The following is a 25,773-nucleotide window of genomic DNA, read 5'->3' on the forward strand; positions in this document are numbered from 1 at the left end:
TTAGTTGTGAAATTTTTCGCCAGCACACAGTGCACTGAGCTGCGACAAACGAGTTGACTGCAGAGCAACTGCCTGGATTGGGTGCTAACTCTCGATTTTTGCACATTTGAAGGACACGTGTGGCCCCGAGGAAATGGTAATGGAAAAATGCGCAAGCATTTGTGGCTTTAACAGAGCTTGAGCTGCTTAAGTTACATTTAGACCATAACGGAGGTTTCTATTATTGGAAGATTATCAGCAAGCATATGTGATAATAAACAAAAGCCATGGCTCTCGCATTATGTTAATAAGCGATAACAGATGAGCAGAGTGTCGAATGAAATTTTTGTCAGATACTACCATAGCCCATCCAAGCCAGAACCCAGCGAACTTTCAGTGCTGTAATCCTGTCAGTTTCAGCTCAGTTCAGTTCAGTTCCAGGCTCAACTCTGCCCCACTTTGCTCGATGCTCGCATTGTCAGCGACCCCCACAAAATTTATGCAACAAAACTGTCAATTGCCCCGTCTCTCAGCCAGCTGGCCACTGTCACACATGAGCGAGCAGGAGCAGGAGCAGCCGCAGCAGCTCAGCCAACCAACCAAGTTAACAAACCCCGCACTCCTCTGCTCTACGCTATGTGTACTTCATATTTATGTAACGTTCGAGCGAGTGACCAGAGGCGACACATTCCCGACAGTGACATAAATATGCAAGTAAGCGCCTTAAAGGCGCATTCCCCAAAAAAGAGTCCCGGACAGAGTGAAAACTTGTTAAAATAATAATACGCAGCATACGCACGGGTGGAGGCGAATGCCGTCGAGGACAGAGCGCATCCTTAAGCTGCCGCCTGCATAAGGAATAAACCGAAGTGAACCGTAGTGAACCGAAATGAACATAAATTTTGCATGAGCTGCGTCTGCCCAGGCGTTGTAATAATTGTATTTTAAAAGAATTATGCACGTGCAATTAAATAAGGCGACGGGTGGCCGCTCGGGCCTGGATATAAATAAATATGAGAGTGCAATGCAAAGATAATGCAATAATAAAATAAAATATATACAACAATAAACGTTGCCAGTCGACAGTTATTGTTGTGTATTTAACTGTGCGGCGCCTTAAACTATACAGCATGCAAATTAACTTTCAATTTCCTGGGCTCCGAGTGAGACGCCAAGAGGGAAAGGGAGAGAGAGACAATCAAAACTAATTTGCATAAATGTTGCCAAAGCACAACAAAAACCAACAACGAACCAAAAGCTGCTGTCAGATTTTGCTATTGCTCTTGTTGTTGTTGTTGTTGTTGTTGTTGTTGTTGTTGTTGTTGTTGTTGTTGTTGTTGCATAGTTGGGCAACGACCCAGACGCAAATTTGCGAACAAAAAGTCTAAATTAATAAGTTTTGCCCGGTCGCAGCAGCAGCAGCAGCAGCAACAGCAATAAAGAAAACGTTGCCGGAGCGCCCAAATAAATTACAACTGGAGTCGCAGAACACAGAGAAGAGAACCTGAGCCCCAACTGCCCGATCCCACACCACCTCGCACCATCATAACTGCGGCAGTGAGTGACGCGCCAGGAGACAGCAGAGGAGCAGACAAAACGTTCAACTGACTTCAATGGAAAACTGCCTCGGACTGCGGGCAGTTGCGGCGGACACTGGACGTTGTCTGTTGCTGATGCTCCTGCTGCTGCTGCTTCTTCTCTGTTTGCCAACTGTTTTGTGTGCGTGTCCTGGACGCACAGCGTCCCGTCCAGTCCAGGGCCAAAGTGCGGCGTCAAAAGACATCAATAAAATGGCGGCCAGCCGCGTGCAGAAAACAAAAAACACAAGGCTTTAAACGATATTTAAATTGCAGCTGCAACTGCTTTACGAAAATGAACTTTTCAGGCACTTACAGAATTTCATTAATGCAGTTGAATAGTTATAAAATATTTAAAAAAAAAAATACATAATATGTATAAAGAAATAAGAAAATACTCAATTGGATTATTAGACTGACAGAAAGAAATATTTGTTTAATATTATTAATTGCTTTGTTAGACTCGAGGTTCATATTTTAGATTTATTTGTAAGTAAAATAATTTTGTTTAATAAATAAAAAAGCAAATATTATTCGCCAACACTATTATTTTCAAATAAATGTAAAAATAGAAATGAATTAAAGCAAAATTCACAATATAATAATAACTAAATAAAAAGTAAAAAGTCTTTTTCTGCAACATATGCTCGTGCCTAGGCACAATCCTTCAAACGATTCCCTCCAATTTCGTACTCTATTCCATTCTCTCGTTAAGGCATTTATTACATAAATTGCATCAAAGATAAAGGACTCGCACCTTGGCCCACCTGGCAGGCGCTTGCCCATTACCCCAGCACCCCCGGCACCCGTTGCCTAGCGCTAAAGTTACATGATGAATGCTTTTAGTTGAGATCATATGTACCTTGTTCTTTGCTCTGCGTTGCACAACTTAGCCCATAACTTGCAATTTGTGCAGTGCAATTATGAGTTTTCTTCAGACAGTTTTTGCTTGCTGCCGTGCTTTGACTGGGCTGCTCGTATTATGTTGCCAAAGACCAAACTCTTTGGCATTAAAAACAATGACAATCATCGTCGTCCGCAGCGAGCTCCACTTTGGGAGCAAATGTAATGTAATATATATATATATATATATATATATATATATATATGAAAAAGGAGAAAAAACCAAGGCAAAAGCGCAATGGCAGGCATTAAAGGAAATGCTCACTTGCAAGTTGTTTGTGCTGTCGACAAGTCTGTCTGGTAAGTGAGTCCCGGTTGGGTTTGGGTCTGGTCTACGTTCTATCTGTTGTTTGCCTCAAGTTGCACATTTTCTTCTGTTGCACTGTCTGACGTAATTATAATTGAAGTGAAGTCATGAGCGAGTTTCAGTTTCCTTTCTGTTTTTGCCTTTGCCTAGTAATGAGCATGTTAACAGGCAGACAATGGCACTTAATGCGAGTCCTTATACCGCCCCACAGCCCAACCGCCCCACGCCCACCGCCCACAATCTACTGACGTCGCCTGCTGCTCATAAGCCATATCATAATTTTATAACCATGTGCAGCACTTGTTCTGCTGCTGATTTTTTACTTGCTGGCTCCACATTTGAATGTCATTTGAAAGTCACACAGCAAAGTTTTCAATTAAACTATGTGTTCGAGACAGCTTTAAGCGCCCTGACAACCCTGGCAGGCAACCACACCCACCCCCAAGGCACGCAAATTTAATAACCTTTAGCGACGCCCTTAAGCAGCACATAAAATTTCATTTTTATCGCGCTTTCAGCATTGAAAATTGTGTAGCATACTTTTATGGGCAGCGCTTCGTTCAGCTCAACTCAGCTGTCGTCCTGCTCCTGGACCTGCTGCTCCTGCTGCTTTAGTTATTAATTACCAGCCAGGACTCGTATTTACGTTTCGAAATTTATATGAAACGCATCACATGACGGAGCCATCGTTTCATCTTTTTTGTCACTTTTCATTAGATCTCTCGCGCTATGTCTCTCTCTCTTTCTCTGTCTCTCTCTGTGCTGTGCAATTTTTAATTATCGTAGTAAATTTTTTACTATCCGACAATGTGACGTCGTCTTCTCTACTCAAAGCGGGTAATTAAACACATGCGTGCATTTTAATAGAGTTTTAAAGACAACAGGCGACAGTTGTTCTTGTTGGGTTGTTGTCTGGCTCGGACAATTTTCATTAGGCTGATGAGTTTATATTATCGTCTGCGTACTAGTGTGCAGCAGTTGAGTTTTATACCCAAAATTCTTTGCGCTAATAATAATGAGTATTTAGTATGTTAAGGCCCCTTCTAGAGGGAATTAAAGCATATACCATATATTCCTTAATAAATATTCCGGCAATAATTCAAGTAGAAATTTTAGTTGTTTAAAGTAAATATAGAGGAAGATTTGCTAACTAAACTCAAGTTATGTGTTCTAAAGCAAAATCTCTCGAAATGTGAAGATTTAGGGGCATCTTATTCTGTTTCTGCCATGTACTGTAATTTTTGCTTACAGTATAGTTTTGGTCAAACACCTATAAAAACAAGTCAACAATTTTTTGGCAACAGCTTTAGGCAATGCTCGCCACAGCAGTCAAGTGTAAAATGCATTTACAGCTGCTGCATAGAACAAGAGCCGGAGGGACAACGAGAGTGGGAGCAGAACTATTCGAACACAGTCTATATGGACTACGGGATAGGCTCTTTTGTTGTTTTTGTCTGGCGTTGATTTTGTGTGTGTGTTAGTGTGTGAGTGTTTGTTTGCTTAGCACAGGCACGGGACGAATAACCGAAGCGCCTTTCAACCAACTAACTGATTGAATGACTGAGTGGCTGTCGGGCGCTTAAGCCTTCAATAGCAGGCAGAACAACAAGCCAACATTTTTAGCCTTTTTGTTATGGCCAGGATCAGAGAGCAAAACAGCAAAAAAAAAAAAAAACAAAAAATATTAGAAAAAAATATAACAAGCCAGAGAATTTATATGATAAGCGTGCGACAGGCTAGGGGCCAGGGCAGGGGAGTCGGGACCGAGTGCGGGTCCGGGTGCGGGGTCGTCAACGTGAGCTCAGCTCGGGAATTCAGCTGCAGAGCTCAGCGGGTCGCTGTGGGAAACTTTGGGCCAGCACAATGGCGTGTCATGTAGGCAGCGTGAGAGCACGAAATATGACAGCCGGGGCCAGCACAGAGCGAGAGACAGAGAAAGCGGGGTAGAGGAAGCGAACAGCGGGAGGCCTTTTGTAGTAGCCGGCAAACGGTTGCAGCTGAAGCCTGAGCTATAGCTGCTGTTGCTCTCTCACTCTGCCTGTTGTATACAAACAACATCAAAAATAACAACAAGCAACTAACAACAACAACAACAACAACAACTGTAAGTCCAATATGTACGCTTTAAGCATAGCATATTAGTTTGTTTAGTCTTCGGTGTGGGCGTTGGGGCTGGACAGGCGGCGAGGCCGATAGAGGGGCAAAAGTGAGAAAGAGGATTCAAAATAGACAGAGCTCAATGGGAGTCCTGAGTTTGATGTAGTTGTTGTGTGAAGACAACAACAACAAATATTGTTTGTAAAGCCAAATGCATGCAAGCTGGACAGACAGTGGAGAGATCGAGAGTGGGAGAGGGAGAAAAAAAGAGTGGAGGAGAGCTGGAGATAGATAGTTGAACAGAGACTGCTTTAGGAGCAGACAAAGGCAGCGTGCGGGTCAGCGAGCTGCGCTGCATGACTTGCTGCATTGCATAGATGGATGGATGGATGGATGGATAGTTGGTTGACTCGCTATATAGATAGATATATGGCTATGGCCAGGGCTTGTTTTGTTGCAGGCACGTTTGTCCCAAGCAAACATACATACACAAACACAACAAAAACAAAGTCACAGCAGAATCTGAGTCCCCGTGTAGAGTGCATGAAGTAATGCATTCACAGAGCTTTAAGTTTTAAATAACAACAAAAATCTTAGGCCAGAGTTCATTCATGCTCCACATGCCAGAGAATTATAAAGAAAACAACTATTGTTACATCTGTGAAGCGTTGAATGGGTCAACAAACATGGTTTCCTCTCTGGCAGCTGGCATATATATTATGCTCACATACTATCAGAAAGTTGTTCAGATATAACTCCAAATTAATTCAATTGAAACATTATAACTATAAATTAGTTTACATATATTCTAATATTTGTTGCATAGCATGATTCTACATAATCTGATATATTTTTTCCGCATACAATCCAAGCATGTTAACATCCATCTTTCCATCTATCGAGCTGTGTTTTTCCATAACAATGCTTTGGGGTGTGGGCCACTCAGCTTTTCATCTGGTAAGCCAAACGCAAAACCCATTTTCTTTGATAACCCCCGCCGCCCCGCTTGCTGGCGCCCAGTCGTGTGATATACCCAACTCGGCGCACTGTTCGACTGTTCAACTATTGTGCCATTTTCTTGAAGAGAAAAATAAAAAACCAAGAAAACAAAACAAGCAGCAACTACTTTAAATGCAGTTAACAGCACAGCACTGGCTCCGAGAGACGTGCACATGACTTTGAGGCGACTTTCAAAAAAATAAAATGTGTCTGTGTGAGTGTGTGTGTGTGGGTGTGTGTGGGTGGCAGGATACGTGGCAACAATGCATTAATCTTGTCTACGCCTGCGTCTTGGCAGCAGACACTTTTCACAATTTGTTGTCGATTGTTGTTGCCTGCCTAATGAGCTGTGAGCTGGCCAAGCATTAAAAATTATGAATGGAAGGCACAACAAAAAGGCAAAAAATTATATATATATGTATATATATATCTACAAACTATATATGTATACATATATAAATGCATTTAAAATGCAATAATAAAAATGATAATGGCATTATAATACTATACACAGTGTCTGGGCGAGCGAGAGGGAAGGCAGAGAGTGTGCGAGCGACAGTGCAGAATATTTCGCAACAATGGCCGAGTCGGAGGCAGCGGAGCGCATTTTATGCCCATTCGCTGGGCCAAAACGCCAGAAAGTATGCTCCATTACTTGCAGCTCGTTAATTTTTATAGTTTTTGTCGCTGCTGGTGACTCAACTTAACATAAATTCAGGTTGTTCTGTTGTCGCCACCTACGTAACATTCATTTAAGCAGAGCGCTCGACACTTGCGAGGGATTCTATTGATTTCGCCTAAATTAACACACACTCTCAGAGACAGAGAGAGAGAGAGAGACAGCGACTGAGCGAGACAGCGACTAAACACATATGAAGAATATAAAACCCAAAGCTTGCGCTCCCCAGATTTTCGCTTTGTTTTTGCTTTTGTTCTTGTTGCAGTCGCCCCGCTGTTATTTTTATGACTTTTCATATTATTTTAGCTTTTTGGCTTACGCTTTGGGTCTTTAATGTGCCAGAATTCTTTTAGCTCGCCCGCTGGCCAAAACATGTCTTTGCTTTTTACTTCCTCCTCTCCACGCCTCCCCTCTGCGATCACACAGTTCGTCTTACTTGCTATTAAGCTATCAAGATTTGTAAAGTATATGAGCCAAGCAAACGCCAGAGCTCCGCTTTGTGCCCGGCTGCTCAAGTGTGCTGCCAAAGGGGGCGTTGCGGGACGCTCATAAAATGCTATCTATCTCTTTTACACGTCAAGGACGGCTGTCAAGGGGGGGTGGGGGTGTATGTGTATGCATGTGTATACATGTGTGTGCGGCAGATATGGCTAGATGGCGTGTTGGCAAGTCACAAAACAGCAGCAACAACAGCTGGGAACAGCGAGCCCTTAGACGATATCTGTGGGAAACCAGAGTTTACGAGTTCTTTTATATATATATTGTACATATTTTATACTTATTATTTTCTACAAAATTACCAACTGTATTAAATGATTTAGTCAGACATTGACCTAACTGACTCAGAAAAACATGAATTTAATTTTGATTTATTTGAAAGAAAAATTAACAAAAAATACGCAAGACTAGTTTTAGTTTAAGTTCTAAGGAAAATATAGAAAATGACAGGACTTATTTAAATAATAAAAAGATGGACACTGACAAAAGCAAATAGTTTTGATGACACTGCATTAGCGAACATTATTAGCCCACTTAAGCGCACTTTTTGTTTGTAGTGGGCGACAATATCAATTTTTCTAATTGCCAGCTGCACCTGGTGTGTACTCTGTACTCGCAAATGCCAGTGCATTACGTTTGGAGTACTATATTTTCGAGGGCTTTGGCAAATGGCAAATGGAGCAGACATTGTTGCAGCCACAACAAAATGCCTCACACGTACATACACATTCATGTGGTAACTATTACCATAACATTTATGATTATTAACCTACAATGCAAGGCACTCTAAATGCAATTAAGATTACAATCTTTTATGGCTGAGCTGTTTGCTTGTAAAAATACAAAAACAGAAACAGAAACACAAAATAATAGTACACAGCAGCTGGATGGCAGCTCTGGCACGACAAACAATTAAAACATTGCGCCGCTTGCAATAAAATGCTGTTCCAGATGCTTATCATGTGGCTGGACCCCGCGACCCACCGCGCCTTATGCTCCCACCACCTGCGGGCTATATTGCATAAGAAATAATTACTTTTTATATTACACATACGCCCCGCTAGCCGTCGCGCTGTTGACACTATTGATTGCCGGCCGCGACTGTACTGCCCCCAACCCTAGACTGTCGCCCTTGCGTGTCGCTTATCGTAAGCTGTCTCCCTGCCGCCCCGCCCCCAGCCCAACATTTGAAATGAAGACACCGCAAACAAACAAAAGCAGAGGCAAAAGCGTCAGACAATTGCCGCGTTGATAAGATCAGCAGAGTTTTTTGTTTTTTCTCTTTTTGGTGGGGTTTGTGTGTCCAGCGGGTCAGGTGTTAGGCCAGCAGAGCTGAGGTAAATCACGGCTGAACCTTCGCGACTCTTTTCAATCAAAGAGCCAAAAATGTCACGACAATAAATTGATCGGGCAGCCACATTTACGCCCTGCATAAAACAATTTAACTATTTAGTTTTAAGTCGAAATGGGCCTTAAAAGGTTTTTCAATTTCGTGTATGCTATTTTTATACCAGAAACTTTTGAAACTCTTGCCAATCCAAGACTGGCAACATGTGCCATATAAATATATGGCAATCCTCTATAATCTGCGCTTAGCAGCTGCTTTTCAGGCTACCAGCTGCAGGGTATTTGAGCTTCTTTGGCTTTATTTTTCAAAAGCAAACATCAAAGAATGTCAGCCATCAATGTCAACAGCTTGACTTGAATTTTATGCAAATGCTTCAAGTGTCACGGACTAAAATGGCAATTGAAACGCTAATGATGACATTTGGCAGGCCTAAACACAGCGAGTGCTCCGCCCCCAAAAAGAAGAAAAGAAAACAATAACAAACTAAAAGCAACACACACACACACATACAGGCAGGCGGTGGCTGTATTTGTGTTTGTGTGCTTTTCCGTTTCCGGCGCGGCCAAGAAAACATTACAAATCGTTTTTGGCTGCCACTTGGCTCTCTGCTGTGCCTCCGTCTAGGCCTCTGGCATTTTTACGAGGCATTCAGCCAATTGACAGGCTTCAGTCGCTCGTAAAAAAATCAAGCAACAACGTAAGAAAAATGATGCGCAGACAAACTACGCAAACAACGAAGCACAACAAAACGAAAAATCCTGCCTAAAAGTGTGCTTAAATATTTAAGATGCTGCGCTGCGGCGTTGCCAGACTCAAAGTTGTTTTCTTTTTCTCTGGCGTGGGAAAAACATTAAAACGCATTTAGCAGGCTGTTTTCCACTATGTACACAAAAAATCGAAATAAACGAAAAAATGTGTTGCCTACATTTCGGGGCATATAAATACTTATTATCGCTTATTTGAACTTGCAAACGCGGCGGCTGCTGCTGCTGCTGTTGCTGCTGAGGCTTGTGATTTAGTTTTATTTGGGCAAAAGTGTTTCCTCAACATTTTCGCTTTTCCGCTGTGCGTGGGCTGCTGCGTGTGTGTGTGTGTGAAAATCGATTTTTTGTTGTCAGAAAAAAATGGAAGAAAAAGAAAAGGTCAAAAACAATAAAAGCCTAAATACACATACGCGCCTTTGAACTGGCTTTGATAAAAGCAGCAGCAAGCAGCACCCAAAGCAAAGCAAAATTGGGGACCACACCAGAGAAATATAAAGATTTTCGGCAGTTGTGTGGGTGGAGTTAGGCCGTGTAAGCCTCCAATCAATGGCTATACGTCGCTTTTGGTACGTGTGAATTTAAGCTGATTAAAGAATTTGCGATTGAGCGGGGGGCTGGAAGCGAGCAGATGTACAGCAAGAAAGAATGAAGCAGCAGCAAAAACAGAAATTGATGTCTGCTTTTAGGCGCTGCCTTTAGCCTCTTTGGCCCTTGCTTATGCCTTTTGTCTGTGTGCGGCTTTGTTATTGGGCTTAGTGGTGAATTTTTTAATTTGCACCGCCAGCTTTTAGCTCGCCTGCCGAAGCCAATCATCTTGCGCCAGACAAGTTCCAATCTACTCGCTAAGCATATACCACATATAGCACAATATAAATTCAATTGAATTTGTCGCCTGCTTCCTCTTTTTATTGCGTACATCCCAATTGGCGGCATCCTTGAAACATTCGCACAGACATTCCGCTGTGTTGCACGCTAATAAGCCAAGTTTTTCGTTGGCCATAAAAGCCGGCGAGCAGTGGCAGGTAAAGTGTCGATAATGAAATTGGCCAACGTCCGCCTCGCCGAAAAGTAGGCAACACAAATTGGCGCCAATACAATTCAAATGCGTAATCATGCGAACTGGCAACAGCGGCAGCAGCAGCAGCCTTCACAGTTATCGACAGATGGAGGGGCGCCTGGCGTAGGAAAACTGTGCACAAATGAGAAAAGTTTTTGCAGTCAACGCTGCGTATTATTATTATTAGTTTTTCGCCTCCCACGCTGCCCGAGAAAGTTTTGCGCCTGTCGCTTATTAGGAGAACGTTGTTGCTGTTGTTGTTGTTGTTGTTGTTGTTAGGGTTAGTTTCTCTCTGTTCGGGCTTTTTCATAGTTCATTGCTTTTCAATTTGATGAGGCGTTGTCTATAATAATCAGGCTGCCTGCGCAGCCAGAAAATGAGCCGCTCAAAGTTTTTTGTTTTGTTATCGATAAGAAAATCGAAACGAAAGGCGAATTTTCACATACGTTTTCCGACTGACTGACTGATGGATGGACTGACAGGGCAATAGTATATTTAATTTTCTCGCTCTCTCTCTATGCATCTCAATCTCTCTAGCACACTCTCCCTCTCTTTCTCTCTCTGTCCGCTTTTGTTAATTTACTTTGTAATTTATCAAGGAAATTTCTGCGTGTGTGTGTACGCATATTTTTATGGAGTTGATTTTTAATCTTTTGCAATCATTTTTGGGCACAGCGCGGTAAAGGAAATGAATATTTATAAGTATGATGAATGAGGCAAGACGGAAAGCAGGCAGCAGTCAGCTGATTTACTGACGTATGACACACGAAACGCACACAAATATGCACACACACGAACACACACACACACACACACACACACAGGCAGAAGCAGCTCAGGATAAAGGTAAGGAAATTAATGCGCATTTAGAAACATAAATCTGTGTTGCGCTCAAGGAAATGGCACGGATTTCACAATTTATTTATGTACGAAAGAGAGAGAGAGAGAGAAGTAGAGAGAACTTGTAAAAGAGAAAGAATGAGATATAGAGACAGCTTGTGTCAGTTCTTTGCCACACACACACATTGCTTGAGGTACGCTGCGTATGAGTAATATTAATTTGACTTTAAGTCGCTCGCTCGCCCGTTCACTCGCTTTGCTCAATTTGCCCAAGCTGTGTGTGTGTGTGTGTGTGAGCGTGCAGTTTAAAAATACGCAACGCAACGTAACGTCAACGTATGCAATTTACGTGACATCATTACTTGTTAGACAAGTACAAATTACGCGTAAAAGCGAGAGACGTAAACGAAGACGCAGATGAAGACGAAGACGAAGCTGGCGACAATATGAGTTTGATAATGATGAAACATGGACGTGTGTGTGTGTGTGTGTATTGTGTGTTTGAGAGAAGGAGAATATCAAGATAAATAACTAAACGTGTGCAATCGTATGTGTGTGTGTGTGTGTGTGTGTGTCAGGGCAAATGAAATGAAAGTCATCAGACTTTAGATATGGCACACAGAAAATTGCGTATGCGACACAGACAAAAGGCAAAGGAAAATGTGCAACAATTTTGGTCCTTTTCAAAAGAGAAAGGACGGGAAATGGTCAGCGTTTGTTTGAGTTAAAATTGATAAAATTGCAGAAGCAGGGCAATAACGAGCAAGTCCTTTGAGCTGGCCAAATTCAGAGCACAATACCAACTAGTCTGATCACACGCAAAATTAAGCGTGCACATGTTTTCTGCTTGATTTGGCTTTAAATAAATTCAAGTGGCTTAAATGAAAAACTACAACAACAACAAAATGCAAATGTCAGCGCTAAAGTTGCAGCCGACTTTAGCTGAGCTCTCAACCAAGCAATTAAACTTGTCCTTGTATAATTGCATTTGGCCTAGGCTTTTGGGCCTGAACAAAAGCCAAAGTCAAAAGTCGGAAATGCTGTTGAGTTGCCAAGTGCGTTGCTGATAGCGGCCAGAAAGTTGAGCGCTTTAATTTCTTGGAAATTTGTTGGCCAAAAAGTAGCAGCAGTCGCAGTAGCAGTCGCAGTAGCAGAGACGAAATACAAACAAAGCAACAAACAAAAATGTCGACTTGATTGCGTTGCTGATGGGCCGGGTCGGGAACTGGCCCCAGCACCAGACCTGCTGCTCCTAGCTAGCAGTGACAGTAAAGAGCAGCAGCAGCAGCAGCAGCATCCAGAGCCATACAATTGTGCGGACAGATTGCCGCCGCGTTGCCAGCGCTGCAGCTTGAAGTTTGAATCCCCAGCGGATTAGAAAAGTTTACATTGTTGCCGCCAAGCGCTCCAAGAGCTCAACGGAGCAGAGCCGAGCGAGCTGATGGAGAAATCGAAGCAACTGGCAAATGAACGTTGAATGAATGAAGGGAGCAACGTAACGATTAGTGCTTTCATGTCCTTTGGCAAAGTTTAAAGGTCATCCGTTTGTATAGCTGATGGCATCCTTCGTTCGTTTACAGTCCTGCTGCTCTGCGTTGCTCAACTCGCCTTCTGCTGATTTGACACATCAACTTTGTCAAGTTTTTGCCACAGCGACGGACGACCGTCCACCGACCGTCAACGTTGACTCTTATGAGCAATGGCTCTGCATTCGCTCTTTCTCTCCATATCTCCTATTACATTTCTCTTTCACTCTGTATGTGTGTGTGTGTGTGCACAAGCAATTTGTGCAATGGACATTTTGGGCGCTGTGCTGCTTTGATAAGCGTTGCCAGCTTGAGAATGTCTTAAAAGATTGCGCGGAGTGCACTGACTTTTGTGGCTGCCACCTGCCACCTGCCAACTGCCCCTCGGGCAGCTCATTTTCGTGAGAATACTCTTTGCCCAACCAATTTCGAAACGTATGTGCACTGTTTTTTCGCTTACGTAATTGCTTACGTTACCTAGGCATAACGTCAAATCAAGCTGCATCTGCGCATAAAAGCATGCATCTATAACAAAACTGTGACGACATATTTGCTTACGTTTACGCTTACGTGACGTACGCTATTACGTTAAAGATGCATTAAGGCATTTAGCATAGAACCTAATTATTGGCGAATTATTTTTTATTTTAAATGTTTTTCCTACGTGGCTTTGCAGCTCCCTTAAGCACAGCTTTCTGTTTATAATATTAAATTTACATTCTTCCAATCCGTTTAAAAAAAACCCACCATTTTGCTGCCTCATGCATAATGAGCTTGTCAATAAGTTTATCAATGCAAGAACTACTCGAGAAATGACCCAAAAAGAAAAAATCAAGTGCTGTGTAAATTATGCAAATCTTTGCCCATTTTTTTTGTCTGTACGTATTTCAAAAGGTTTCGAGGGCTTCGGCATGGGGGCTGTGCTGTCAGAAACAAGCGTGAAACATGACAACAGCGGGGCAGCCCGCCCAGTAAAAACAATATGGCGCCCTGACCAGGGCAGGGCAGAGCGTCCTTGTCCGGCAACCATTGCCTGCCATTGACAGTTCCACGTTGTTTTGCTATAACTTTTTTTCACCCTCCGTTTTCTAAACCAGTGCTGTATTTTCTTTATTTCTTTTTTTTTTGTATGATTTTTTCTTTTCGATTTTTTTTTAAATGTCAAATTTTTGCAGACAGTTTTGACAGTTTATCGAAGCGCACCCGTAATTTCAGCTGACGTGTGTTGTAGGTGTGAAGAGGAGGGAAGGGGAGGGGACTGAAGGCTCAAGTTTGGGTTCGTGTTCGAATTCAGCACATACTTAGACAAGGTGTGAATAGAAAGTTTCGTTGACGCTGCACTTTTGCCCAGGAACCGAACCCAAGAAAACTTCCATAAGGACGACGGGTCAAGTTTTTGACGGTTAAATGTGTTTGGCAGTAAAGTAATTATATTTCTGGGCACCTATGGCGACTTGATTGGTGAGCGGCAAATTGAATTGCCAAATGGAAAAGTAAAATAAAATTATATAGTATTTGTCGGTCATAACTTTGGATTTGATTACTTACCGCTGCGACTTTCATTTTCAGCTGGCTTCAGCTGTAAAGCACGGTTCATCTGCAAAATAGAGAATAGAGAAATGTCATGAAAAGTTTGCTAACGAGTTTGTTGCTCAATTTAATCTAGAAACAAGTCACTTTGATACTTAATTATTCGATTTTTCTATTTAATGATAATCAACTTGTCTTTCTGTTTAAAGCACGTCAATTACTCAGCTCTTGAGCACTAAAAATCCCATTATCAAATCCATTTTGGCAATTCTACCATCAACTTTCGATGATGTAGCACTCTTCATAAACACCTTCAAGCCTGGGCCACAGCACAGAACAGTTTCAAGCATTTAAATGCCACTCAATATGCAAGCCCATCTTTTGGCTGCTCTGTCTCTCACTCTCCCTCTCCCTCTCTCTTTCTCTCTCTCTCGCTCTATGGTAGTCTCTGCACATTTGCGCTCATTGCCTTTTACCCATGACTGGGCAGCCACATCCTGTGCCGCTTCATGCATCATTAAAGCTTAAATCTCACCCAAGCGACCCATGTCGACTGGCGGGCAACACTTAACGCCCATCCACATCCACATGAACCGTGAGCAACCCCAAAGGATGGCAGTGACTGTAGCCGGGCTACGTGTTGTGGTCACCTTTTGGTTTATGGCAAATGAGTAATATGGGAGCCATACGAAAAATGCCATTAAAAGACGTTGAAATGAAATACATTAAAATAAAACTTAATTGAAGGCTTTATGCTGTGGCCGTTACCGCAAAACCGAGCAAATCAATAACCAAACCGAGAGAGACTCCCATTTGATGATTGCCTTTTTATATAAACCAGGTGTCATTTTGGTCGCTCGGCCTTAGATTGGCCCATCATAGTCATTAGTTCGGCAATGCCGACGTACTCCTCCGACGACCAGGTTGATTGCCCGATTGCCCGGCCTGGTCTGGTTGCCCGGCTGTCTGTTTGCCTGTCGCATGCATATTTTATAATCAGCCATTAGTTTGCGGCAATTGAAAATGATTGTAGCTTTTAACTGCAAAATTCAATTGCTTTATATGGCACAAGCTCGGCGACGTGTCGTAAAATATTTAATGTTCTAGGCGGCTGCAAATAGAGTTTTGCTAGTTAGTATATTGGGCTAGTAACTCTTTTTAGTTGGTAATTCGGCTACCGTAACACACAATCCATTAGTCGAGCAAGTAATTAAAATTGCGATTTATGCATGCGCATGAACAAGACCCCAATTTGGGCGCCCGCTTGTTTGTAATTCAATTATGTTAATGATTGGACAACATTTACCGTATTTACATTAATGCATAATGAATGAACAGAAGGTCTGCACGAGGACTCTCTTCCCTCTTTCCCTTCCTTTACAGCTGCTGCTCTACTCTGCTCAGTTCTGCTCCTGACTGGACTCTGCCATGTGCGCCTAAATGCATGCTGCGTTTTATTTTGGCTGGCTGATTTTTTAATTGTAATGCCAACGCTGTTGGGTGGGTGTGGGAGGGGGAGCTGAGGCTGGAGCTGTCGCGCTAAACAGTCAACGAATGGGCGGCTGTGATGGCAATTAAGTGCATTTCTCTGTCTGACCAAAGGCATGCCGGCCACGCCTCATTGCCCACATCCACGCCACAATTGGCGTCGAGCATAAATTCGCTTTTGCCTTTACTCAAAGCTCAGCTGGATAAATTAAGTGGTCGATGAACTGAAGCCTTGTTGATTTTGTATACAGCGACGCCAATGCCGCCATGCTGTTGACAGTGACAGGATGCAGGAGGATTCTTGTTGTTTTTGTTGTTGTTGATACTAGGACTGGGACTGGGACTGGGACTGGGAGTGGGACTGGGACTGGCGATGACGCCGCAAAATTTAAACCAATGTTTAACCAAAAATGTTCATTTAGTCGCACGTTCGTTGGGTACGTTTCTGCGGTCTGAATTGGTCGGGATTGGCAACGTTTGGTTACGTTGGGGGAAGGCGGTACAGGCTAGGAGTCGGCGTCTGTGGCTGGTAAATGATTGATGTGGCCGGGGTAATAAATTGGAAAACGTTTCCCAGCTCAAGCTCATGCAAACACACACAGAGAAGCATCTTGGCCAGAGCGTGCAGCTAAACTCAACTCAGCTCAGCTCTGCTCTGCTCTGAAGGCTGCCATTGTATGCAATGCTTTTTGCAGCATGTTGCCTGCTCCTGCTCCTGCTCCTGATGCTGCCTGCTGCTGCCTGCTGCTTTTGAATGCTTTATCAACGCCGACACCCGCAGCTGCTGCTGCTGCTGCTGTTGTTGTTGCTGTTGCACACAGCATGCAAAAACCAACACTGAAATGCTCACATATTGAGCCATGCACATGAGTCTGAAGTCCGAAGAGTCTGAGGCAGCATAATTGTCTGGCTTCTGTGTGCAGTTTTTCATGCCCCGATATTGTGCATTTTTGATTGCAGTCATTGGTTAATGAACTCAATGTACGATCTGAGGTCTATTTGACCTCGATTTGTTGGAGTTATATAAGCTGTGAGGCTTAACCAGGGAATATATTTAATATATAAAACTCTTGATCAATTAAACACAAATTAAATAAACAAATATAAAAACAGATGATTGCTATTGCATTTGAGCCAGCGACTTCTCTTTGGAGTCTTAAATTTGTTATAAGGCTTGGCCATTTACTTCAAATATAACACTTTTACTGGCTTTTGTATTGTTATCAAATTTACAATTTGATGAATTTGAACCACCGACTATTCGCTTATGAGTCCGACGCTTAGACCCACGCCATACACGCTCACGACCTCACATTTGCCAAGCAGTCAGATATAGATTTATCTTCATATATAGCAAGCTATAGCTATAGCAAGGTTCTTAACACCAAAAAATCCATTAATGCATTCGTGAGTCAGCGAACAGGCTTAACAAGCAGTGAATACTCTGCCAAAGGAGAAACTTAACTGAAACAACATTGCTAAGGCATCTCAGAAACCACAGACTCTGCTGTTGCTTCAGCTGCGGCTGCTCGTTCTGTTTGCTGGCTGCAGGCTTTGTGCTCGCTTTGCACAAAGGCCTTGCTAATTATGGGTAGCAAAAAGGTTTCCCTCCGTATGTATGGCTGTGTGTGTGTTTGTGTGTGTGAGGTGGGAGTGAGGTTGCGTAATTAGCGAACATAATTTGAAATTTAAATGTAGCCAAAAGCCAAAAATGCGTAGCAACCCACATCTTTGGGAAGCCTTTCACAGTCAAAATGTTAATTAAATCTTTTGCTGGCGAGTACGAAAATAAGAACCAAATAAAAATAAAGACCAACAAAAATGTTTTGACTCGGCCCTAAAGATGCCTCAGCACACAATTAGCCTTATGACAAAGTGTTGAGCCGTTGACAAAGACCAATAGCAGCGAGGGCCAGTGGGGCTGCATGGAGTCTGGGCTAGTCGGGGGTGGTCGGGGGTAGTCGGCGCCAGTGGCAACGTAAAACCGCAAATTTTAGCGCCTCGACAAGTCGTGCATGACATGGCGGACTAGTCCAAGCGACGCCGCCTACGCGTATGCAATGCCAAAACTGCCAAGTGCCAAGTGCCAAGTGCCAAACTGCCAAGCACTATGCGACTGTCTATGTCTGTGTAAGTGTTTGTGCGCCTGTGTGCGTGTATATGTGTGTATGTGTGTATATTGGGTGCATGAACCCCACATAAACTGCGTTAGTTTATGATGCCCAAGCGCGCTAAGTGAGCAAAGAGGAGAAGCCAGTCAAGCCGTAAGTGCCTACATCTGCATCCCTCGAGCCCGCACTCGCTGCAATTAGAATGCGGCGCCGTCTATTGAACCAAGCCAAGTCAGCGCTGCCCAACCACGCCCACTGCTTTGAGCCTTACTCTCGCAGTCTCTCTCTCTCACTGTCTCTCTCTCTCTCTCTGTCTGTCTGTCTCTGTCGCTCTGGTCAGTTGCGCTTTGTTGTTTTTATGCATTCGCCAACTCAACTACATAAAATGGAACAACGAAAATGCAATTAAAACTACGTTTTATGGCTTTGTTATGGCAGCAGCAGCAGCTCAGCGGCTAACAGAGAGAAATCCGCCACATGAAAAGCGATTTTTATTATGCTTTCGACAACGAGAACTGCCATCGTGATGATGATGATGATGTTCCCGATGATCATTCTCGTGCGTAGTTTGGAAAATGGTTTCGAATTGAGTGCGCTGCAAGTTTCTGTTGATAGAATCGTAATACTCATAGCTTGTGCTCTAAGCAAGGTTTGCTTATTGAAAACGCAACTCGCCCCTAGTTTATTATATACGATAAGGGGTTTTTTTTGTTGTTTTCTTTCGAAATTTATCAAAAATCATCAAAAGTTTACGCAAAAGTTTTTTGTGTGCAGCTGCTGATAGAGAGTTGAGAGTTGAGAGTTGCGCTCGACGATTTTTGTCACTGGCAAAGGCATCAGGCAGCTGGCGGCGTGGGGCGTGGGGCGTGGAGTGTGTGGGCGAGGGGAGGCACCTAAAAGCAAAGACAATGTTGCGCCTCAAGCGTGCAACGGCAAAACAAACTAACGAGCTAGCAAGCAAAACAATAGCATGTAGCATGCTTTTAGGGGCAGACTCTCCCTCTCACTTTCTCCCTCTCTCTCTCTCTCTCTCTGCCTTCTACTCATTGCCTGTTTTACTCCCGCACTGTCTGTCTTTTCGTAACAACCTGCCATAACTGTAGCTTAATCAAAAGTTTTTGCACTGCTGTTAGGGCGCTAGCTGCAGGGCAACGGCGACTATCAACCGCAACTAACACAGGCGCAGGCACAACTACACACTATATCATCCACATCCACATCCATATCCACATCCTCATCCACATCCTTGGCATCCTTTTGATACTAATCAGTGGTGCTTCTCATGCGAGGCTGCTTTTTATGTTCGTTCTCACCCATGTTGCACGTTTGTTGTGGCTGCAGCGCTCGCTTCGCTCAATGGGCAACTACTTTTTTCACTCTTCCTCTCTCTCCCTCTCTGGCTCTTTTATATATCTTTGATATATGAAATATAGCAGCTGTATATAATGGTCGCCATGCTCGTGTTTGCAATTAGCAAGTGGCAATTAAAGTTGGTCTGGCAGGCCAAGATACATTGAGCCATTGGCATTGAGCAGCAGCAGCCAAAGGCATAACTGCAATCTTTATTAATGCCATATTGTGGCGGCAGACAATTGCTTGACCATTATATAGACATGTATATACTGCTGCTGCAGACAAAAGAAGTCTTAATAGATACTTTGTCTTTGAAATATTATTTTATATTTACTTCTTTCTATTTTTCAAGCTTGTTTTCAAAGTTAGCTCAGAGGTGCGACTAGAGTTAGAAAGTATTTAAATTCAATTTTATCTACTCAAGTTAATTGATGGGAGTCGAAGACATAAATGCCGAAAAAAGAATTCTATAAATAATATTCGCTCATTTTAAGTGCGCTATATATATTGGTCAATGTTGTTTTAGCACACCCACCCACACACACACACTCACACACACATAGAAATACAGACACGCAGATTACGCAAGCGAAATCAATATTATGTTATGTCGTCCTGAAATGACAGCCCACATGTGGCCAAATCTTGTCATAGAGTACGTATGTCTCCTCCAGGGCTGTATCTTTGGCTTGTTTTGCTAATTCCCAATTCGGCTGCCTATATTTATATTTACTTAAATATACATATTTATATACATATATGTCTAGCTAATAAATTAGGCGAACTAATGTTTTGTCAGACGCCGTCGTGTCGAATGGCCTCTAATTAATGGCAAACCTTTCAAAGGGCTACACCTTGGTTTTATGCCTTGGCTTGGCGCAAGTATTTCTCATATATTTGCGGACAGGACTCCGTGTCCTGGTTGGGTGGGTCATTAGCATGCGTTAAAATGCCGTTAAATGTGTAACGGAAACTCGACGCAAGGACATGCCATATAAATTTTGTTTTTCTTTCATTTTTATTATGTTTGTTGCTTCGTCGCCACGCATAATAAAAATGTCATAAATATTTCGGTCGTCCTTCTGCTGCTTTTGCTGCTGCTGCTGTTAATTTTTTCTAATTGTCTAAAATTTAGATAATTACATGCCATTAATTATTTACATAATAACGATTTTTTTTTCGCCTTTTTGTCGTCATTTTTTTCTGTTTACTTCACAATTTTGTGGTCGACTTGGCCGGCCCATACATCCGTATATATCCAATATATTGCTGGTATATGCGGGGCGTAAAATTAAATTTACATAATTTATGACTTACTCAGCTCAAAATGAGTGTGTGTGTGTGAGTGGGTGTGTGGCAGAGTATGAGTGTGTGTGTGTGTGTGTGTGTGTGTTTGCGGCATGTGCCGTGTTGCATAATTTTAGGCATTTTTGTTTATTGTGGCGTAAAATTTGAATTATGAATAGGAATACACACACACACACACACACACACACACACTCACACACAGACACAGCAAGCACGTAAACTGTTTGCTGCTGAGGATATATGTATTTTTTCCCGTGTTAGGGTTACATTCTGGGGTTATTAGTAATTTATTTGCATATTTTGAGGAGCGGGCGAGCTGTGGGCGCAGCAGGCAGCTGATGGACACGCAGGGAGCGCTGCCTCTGGCATTTGAGTTGCCTCTGTCTTTTGTGTCAACTTGGCCGGGCACAAAAGTCAGTCAAGTGTCGTTTTCGGAAGACATAAATTTTGAGCCGGGTGGTCGGAGTGAGCAGTGTGAATGGGCGTACGTATGTGTGTGTGAGCTCTGCACCAGGACAGGTGTCCTGGATGAAGGCAAATATAATTGAATAGCGGAAAAGGTTTCACATGGATTTAAAATGGCGTGTGTCTGAGGCACAATGGAGTCAAGGGAACTGAAGCAAATGAAACGAGCTTAGTTGGTCTTATTGCTGAATGAAATCGGTTGCACAAAAGCGATATAAAAGGTGGCTTAATAAGTACAAGAAGAGCTTCAAATACGCCCATAATAATGAATTGCAGGCTCGACAAAAAGAAATAAATGTTAAACAAAAAATTAAGTAAGTAAAAAAGTTCTGCTTGAAATAATAATTGACGCATACCTTAAGCTGTGTTTGATTATCGATTATCGATGCCTTGAATATTGATTTAGATTTATTTAAAGCATGTATATTTCATTTGGCTTGCTAGAAAAAAACGTAAGCATGCCAGGCAGTCGGCTCAATGGAAACTCATTGATTGGTTGCCTAGTCAAAGCAACATTTAAAGCATACCTTTTTGAGCTGAAGCCCACTCAAAGCGGCTTATATAATGGCCAATACAACATTTTTGTTGCATACCAGCCGGCGCACGCTAGAAATGCTTATAAATTACATAAGGCTGAACGAGAGAAAGGGAGAAAGAGAGCAAGAGAGAGTGAGAGTGGCTGCTGTGCCTTCTCCAACAAAGCACTCAACTGTGAAAATGTCTGTTAAGGCCAACACACACAGACACACACACACACACACACCCAAGCACGCACACACGCACTTGAACAGTCTCCACTCATGTGTGTCCTATATAGGGCTACCTTGCTGTCAACAGGATGACAGTTCATATAGTATATGGAGATACATGGATGTATATATATAGAAATATCTATATATATATATATATATAGCATGCTGGAGAAGCTATAGCCATGCCTTTAACTGTCAATTGAGTTGGCATGTTGGCAGTCTCTTGACTTATGTTCAATATGAAATGCGCATAAGCACACACGGATACCAACACACAGAAACAGTCACGCACACAGACTCCTACATAAGCATAGGCCCAACATATTGCCAAGTCAGCCAAGTTGTAGGCGCCTTTCTAATGCCTGGCACGTATTTTAATTGATTTGTGCGCGCAGCAGACGCAGCTCATTACATGACCAAAGCTGCGCCCGGGCTACAAATTGAAAAACGCCACGCGAAAATAAATAATAAAAAAAAAAAAAAGAAACGTATCTATAAAAAAATAAATCACTTTCAACGGCGTTTCAGGCAATGCAAACAAACAAATAAACAAACAAACAAACAAACAAACGGGAGGCAGGGCTGGAGGCTGGAGCAGAAGGATACTCGTGTAGTCGTGTATTTGCTCAACGAGTTTGATGTCTGATGATGATGCTCCATTTATTATTAACTTGAAATGATTTCGGGCTGGCCGCGTGGAGGTGACGACGCAGCGATTGAATGCACGACTGCATCAAATGGCAACTTCTCTCTCCATCTCTCTATCTCTCTCTCCCTGTGTATCCGTATCCGTATCTGTAGCTGTGCCTGTGTATTTTAATCTGCGTGTGTACACACGTGTGAGTTCAATTGGAAAATCGTGTGCTGCATACGTTGGTTGCATGTTGTTTTTGTAAACAGCTGCGCGCACATATCTCAGCGCAATGCCAGCCCTGCCAGTGTGTACACACTTTAAGATACAGCTGCGTCGCAAATTTACATATGTATATACATATCTACGTTCAATATTTAATATTAAATTTTGTTGTGCATTAAAGAAAAACTCGCTATCGTAGCTGCATTCTAATCTAGTTTATCATAATTGACATTTATTATTTTTACTCTGCATGCATTTTATTTGCCTGCCAAACGATTTGCCACTACATCGTATCGGTATTTATTTGGTTTATAAGATTGCAGGGGCTCGCCTACACCATATGTTCTCTTGTGGGGCATGTGCATAAATTTTGAGAGGGTGCACCCGTTGCAAAAAAAAAAAAACAGAAGAAAGACTCTTTAGCTACGGCCGTTTGTCAGCTTTTGCCACTTGACAGTCGCCCCGAGGCTTTGAGGCTCTTTTGCTCCTCCCTCGGGCCTTGCAAATTTATGCACACAACTCCCCCCGCTAACGCCCAGCCATCCGTAAAGTCCTTAGCTCTTTGCCATTTAGCCAACCCCGAGTGCAATCTTCTGGGTGCCCCATTCGTGCTCCTTTGGTCTCTTTCTGCGTCTCGCTCATATATCAAAGTTGCGCCAAATGAAAAGCGACAGTCGACAGTTCAGAGTTGGGAGTCAAGAATCGTTGCCGCCTGCCTTGCAATTTATAAATTGCAAACAAAATAAGAAAAAAAAGATAAGTGTAGGAGAGTAAAATGAAACAAAGGGACAACATTTGCTTATATTTTATGCAATATGCCAACCGCGTTTTATTAAGCAAATTACGAGAAATGCGCAAACGGGCAACGAGAAACGCTCGAGTCGACCAAATCTCAACACAGGATGCCCTCAAGTCCTACTTATGACCTTGGCAAACAGCCTAACGCGCATTCTCTTAAGCAATTTGGCAAACAGACTCCACTCGAGTCGAGTCGAGTCGAGGCGAGGCGAGTCGCGTCGCGTCGACTGAGACTCACAGCTCTTAACGCACATTTTCATATATAAATTATTAATTTTGTATGCCCAACCACACACACACAGATTCACACACATACACACACACACACACACAGAAGGAGCAGAGCGTGTGGGCTGTAGGCGGCGGCAATGGCGAGTAAAATGCATTTTGTGCTCCATTAAATAATAAAAGCAAACGTGGCAGATAGCAGCCTCCAGATAGCGGCCATATACGACGAGTATACACAATAAAAATCTTACACGAAGCGCATAAAAATAAACCAGAGAAGGCCCCCCCTCCCCAACGCACAAAGGAAAAGGAACGAATCTCAGGTCTCAGACTTGGCTGCTTATCTAAGCCCAAAGTCGAAAAAAAACCCCATTGTGATTTTTAAGTTGTGTGCGTGTGTGTGTGTGTGTGTGTGCTTTTAGGCGAGAGTGCATAAATAAGTAAAGAAATGCCTGTCGCTTAAGATTACAGGGCAAATAAGCAGCGCTCAGGACATTTGAATGCTGCCACCGACACGCACTTACTTATTCATAGTCAGGTCTGGTGTGTGCCCGTGTGCGTGTGTGTGAGTGTGTTGTGGAAGCGTATAAAAATCAGCATAAACAGCAATTGTTATGGGCTGTGAATGGAACACGTTACAATTTAAATATTCGTTACTCGTGACTCATTACGCGTTACCCGTTACCCGTTACTCGTGAGGCACAAATCAATGACATAGAAAGCTGCCAGAGCTGCCAGTCAACAGTCAAGAGTCACGAGTCGAGAGTCGAGACAGATAAACTCGGAGCAACACTTTAATTTAGTTATGAGTTACCAAAACTTGACTCGATACTCGAGCAGCACTTAACAGGCAACCACTTCGCTTAGGGGTTGGGGGAGGGGGGGGAGGGGCCTACGGAAACACGCACGTGTCCTTGCCAATGACAAGGGAAATTTAACAACTTTCAAGTTTAATTTGCCAAAAGTAGCAATCAAGCAGGAACCAGGCAGAAATAACAACAAGGTTAAGGGTTGATTCTTTTTTTTAGATGAGTGTCTCTCTGTGTGTGTGTGTGTGTGTGTGTGAGGCAACCCTTTCGACCTAATTGCATGGAAGTTGTTACGCTGCCAGTTAAATGTAAAAATTAAAATGTATAAAATGTATATAATTTATATTAAACTGAGAGAAAGAACAGGGAGGCAACGGGAGACAGAAAGACAGAAATGTCAGTCATTCAGTCAGTCAGTCATTCAGTCGGAACGCAGCCTGTTTTATGAGGTGTTAAGTGGGCTTAAATTAAAAGTCGTGTCGAGCTGGGGTGTGTAGGCGGGGCTGGGGGAGGGGCTGGCTGCCTCGTGCTGCTGTGGGGCTGGTGCACTTAAATGTGTTGAAATGTTTGCGTATTTATTCAAGTTATGGCAAAACAGAAGCAAAACACTTGAGCCCAGGCCGTGCGACCCCTCTGTGAACCCTAACTGACAAAGCGACCTCTCGAAGCCCGAAGCCCGACCCCCAACCCGAAGCCGAAGCCGCCGCCTTGTTGTTTCATTAGCGCGCAAAGGGCAAAAGAGAAACTGGATTTTTGTTTGTTTTGCGTCTTTACATGTGAGCTTTATAAATTTGTATTTAATAAACTTTGGAGAGTGACGTTTTGAGTGGCCCTCCTGGTCGGATTATGCGACTGCAGCAGGCTGGGGCCATGTTATAATATTCAAGCATTTGTAATGCATGGCTGGGGAACTTCGCAGCATTCGCTTGATTATTCATGAACATTTTGTTATGTCATCATTTGTTAATAAGCTGGGGGTGCTCTATAATAATACAATTACTATAAGAGCTCTTCACAATGTATCTGCCTCTATTTAAGGGAGTGTTTGCATCCAAATAATCTGTTTATCACGCCTGGTCACTTTTTGCTGACCACGTTCATTAATTTGCTGTCGCACAGCTCATTCGGCGGCATGATAAGATATCTCTGTAATAGATAAGCAACTATTTGGACTGACACACCGTTCCAGCTTTCCACGCCCCGCCCTTACAAAGGGCACAGCACACGGCGCATTTCTCACAGAGCCCGATGGACGAAACAATTATAGATCCATAAAATCCAGTTCCTTGACAAGTTCTGTTCTTACTTGTTGTTGCGACACGTGTTCGCATTTTGAGCGAACGACAGCCAATTGCTTATTAAAATAATAATATGGCCAAGAATTAAACATCAGATTGCAACCCTCGGGGGAGGCTTGAACTAACCCCCAAGCATTTACATACGCGAACAGAGATTGGGACTGAGACTGGGACAATTACGATTAGAAATCCACCCTGCACAT

General features: G+C 42.9%; 1 protein-coding gene across 12 annotated transcripts in view; it reads right to left on the reverse strand.

The window, feature by feature from the left end:
• The window catches only part of bru3 (bruno 3), a 315,854-nt gene that overhangs the window by 100,465 nt on the left and 189,616 nt on the right, over positions 1-25,773 (reverse strand). For all 12 annotated transcript variants that reach the window (XM_064700747.1, XM_064700744.1, XM_064700741.1 and 9 more), the window contains one exon: positions 14,123-14,171. In XM_064700747.1, the coding sequence (XP_064556817.1) occupies positions 14,123-14,171 (49 nt within the window). The remainder of the gene's footprint in view (positions 1-14,122; positions 14,172-25,773) is intronic.

The sequence above is a fragment of the Drosophila montana genome, unplaced genomic scaffold (assembly GCF_035044405.1).
Source record: "Drosophila montana isolate Dmon_TW-CO22-7 unplaced genomic scaffold, ASM3504440v1 contig_1875_1, whole genome shotgun sequence".
NCBI lineage: Eukaryota > Metazoa > Arthropoda > Insecta > Diptera > Drosophilidae > Drosophila > Drosophila montana.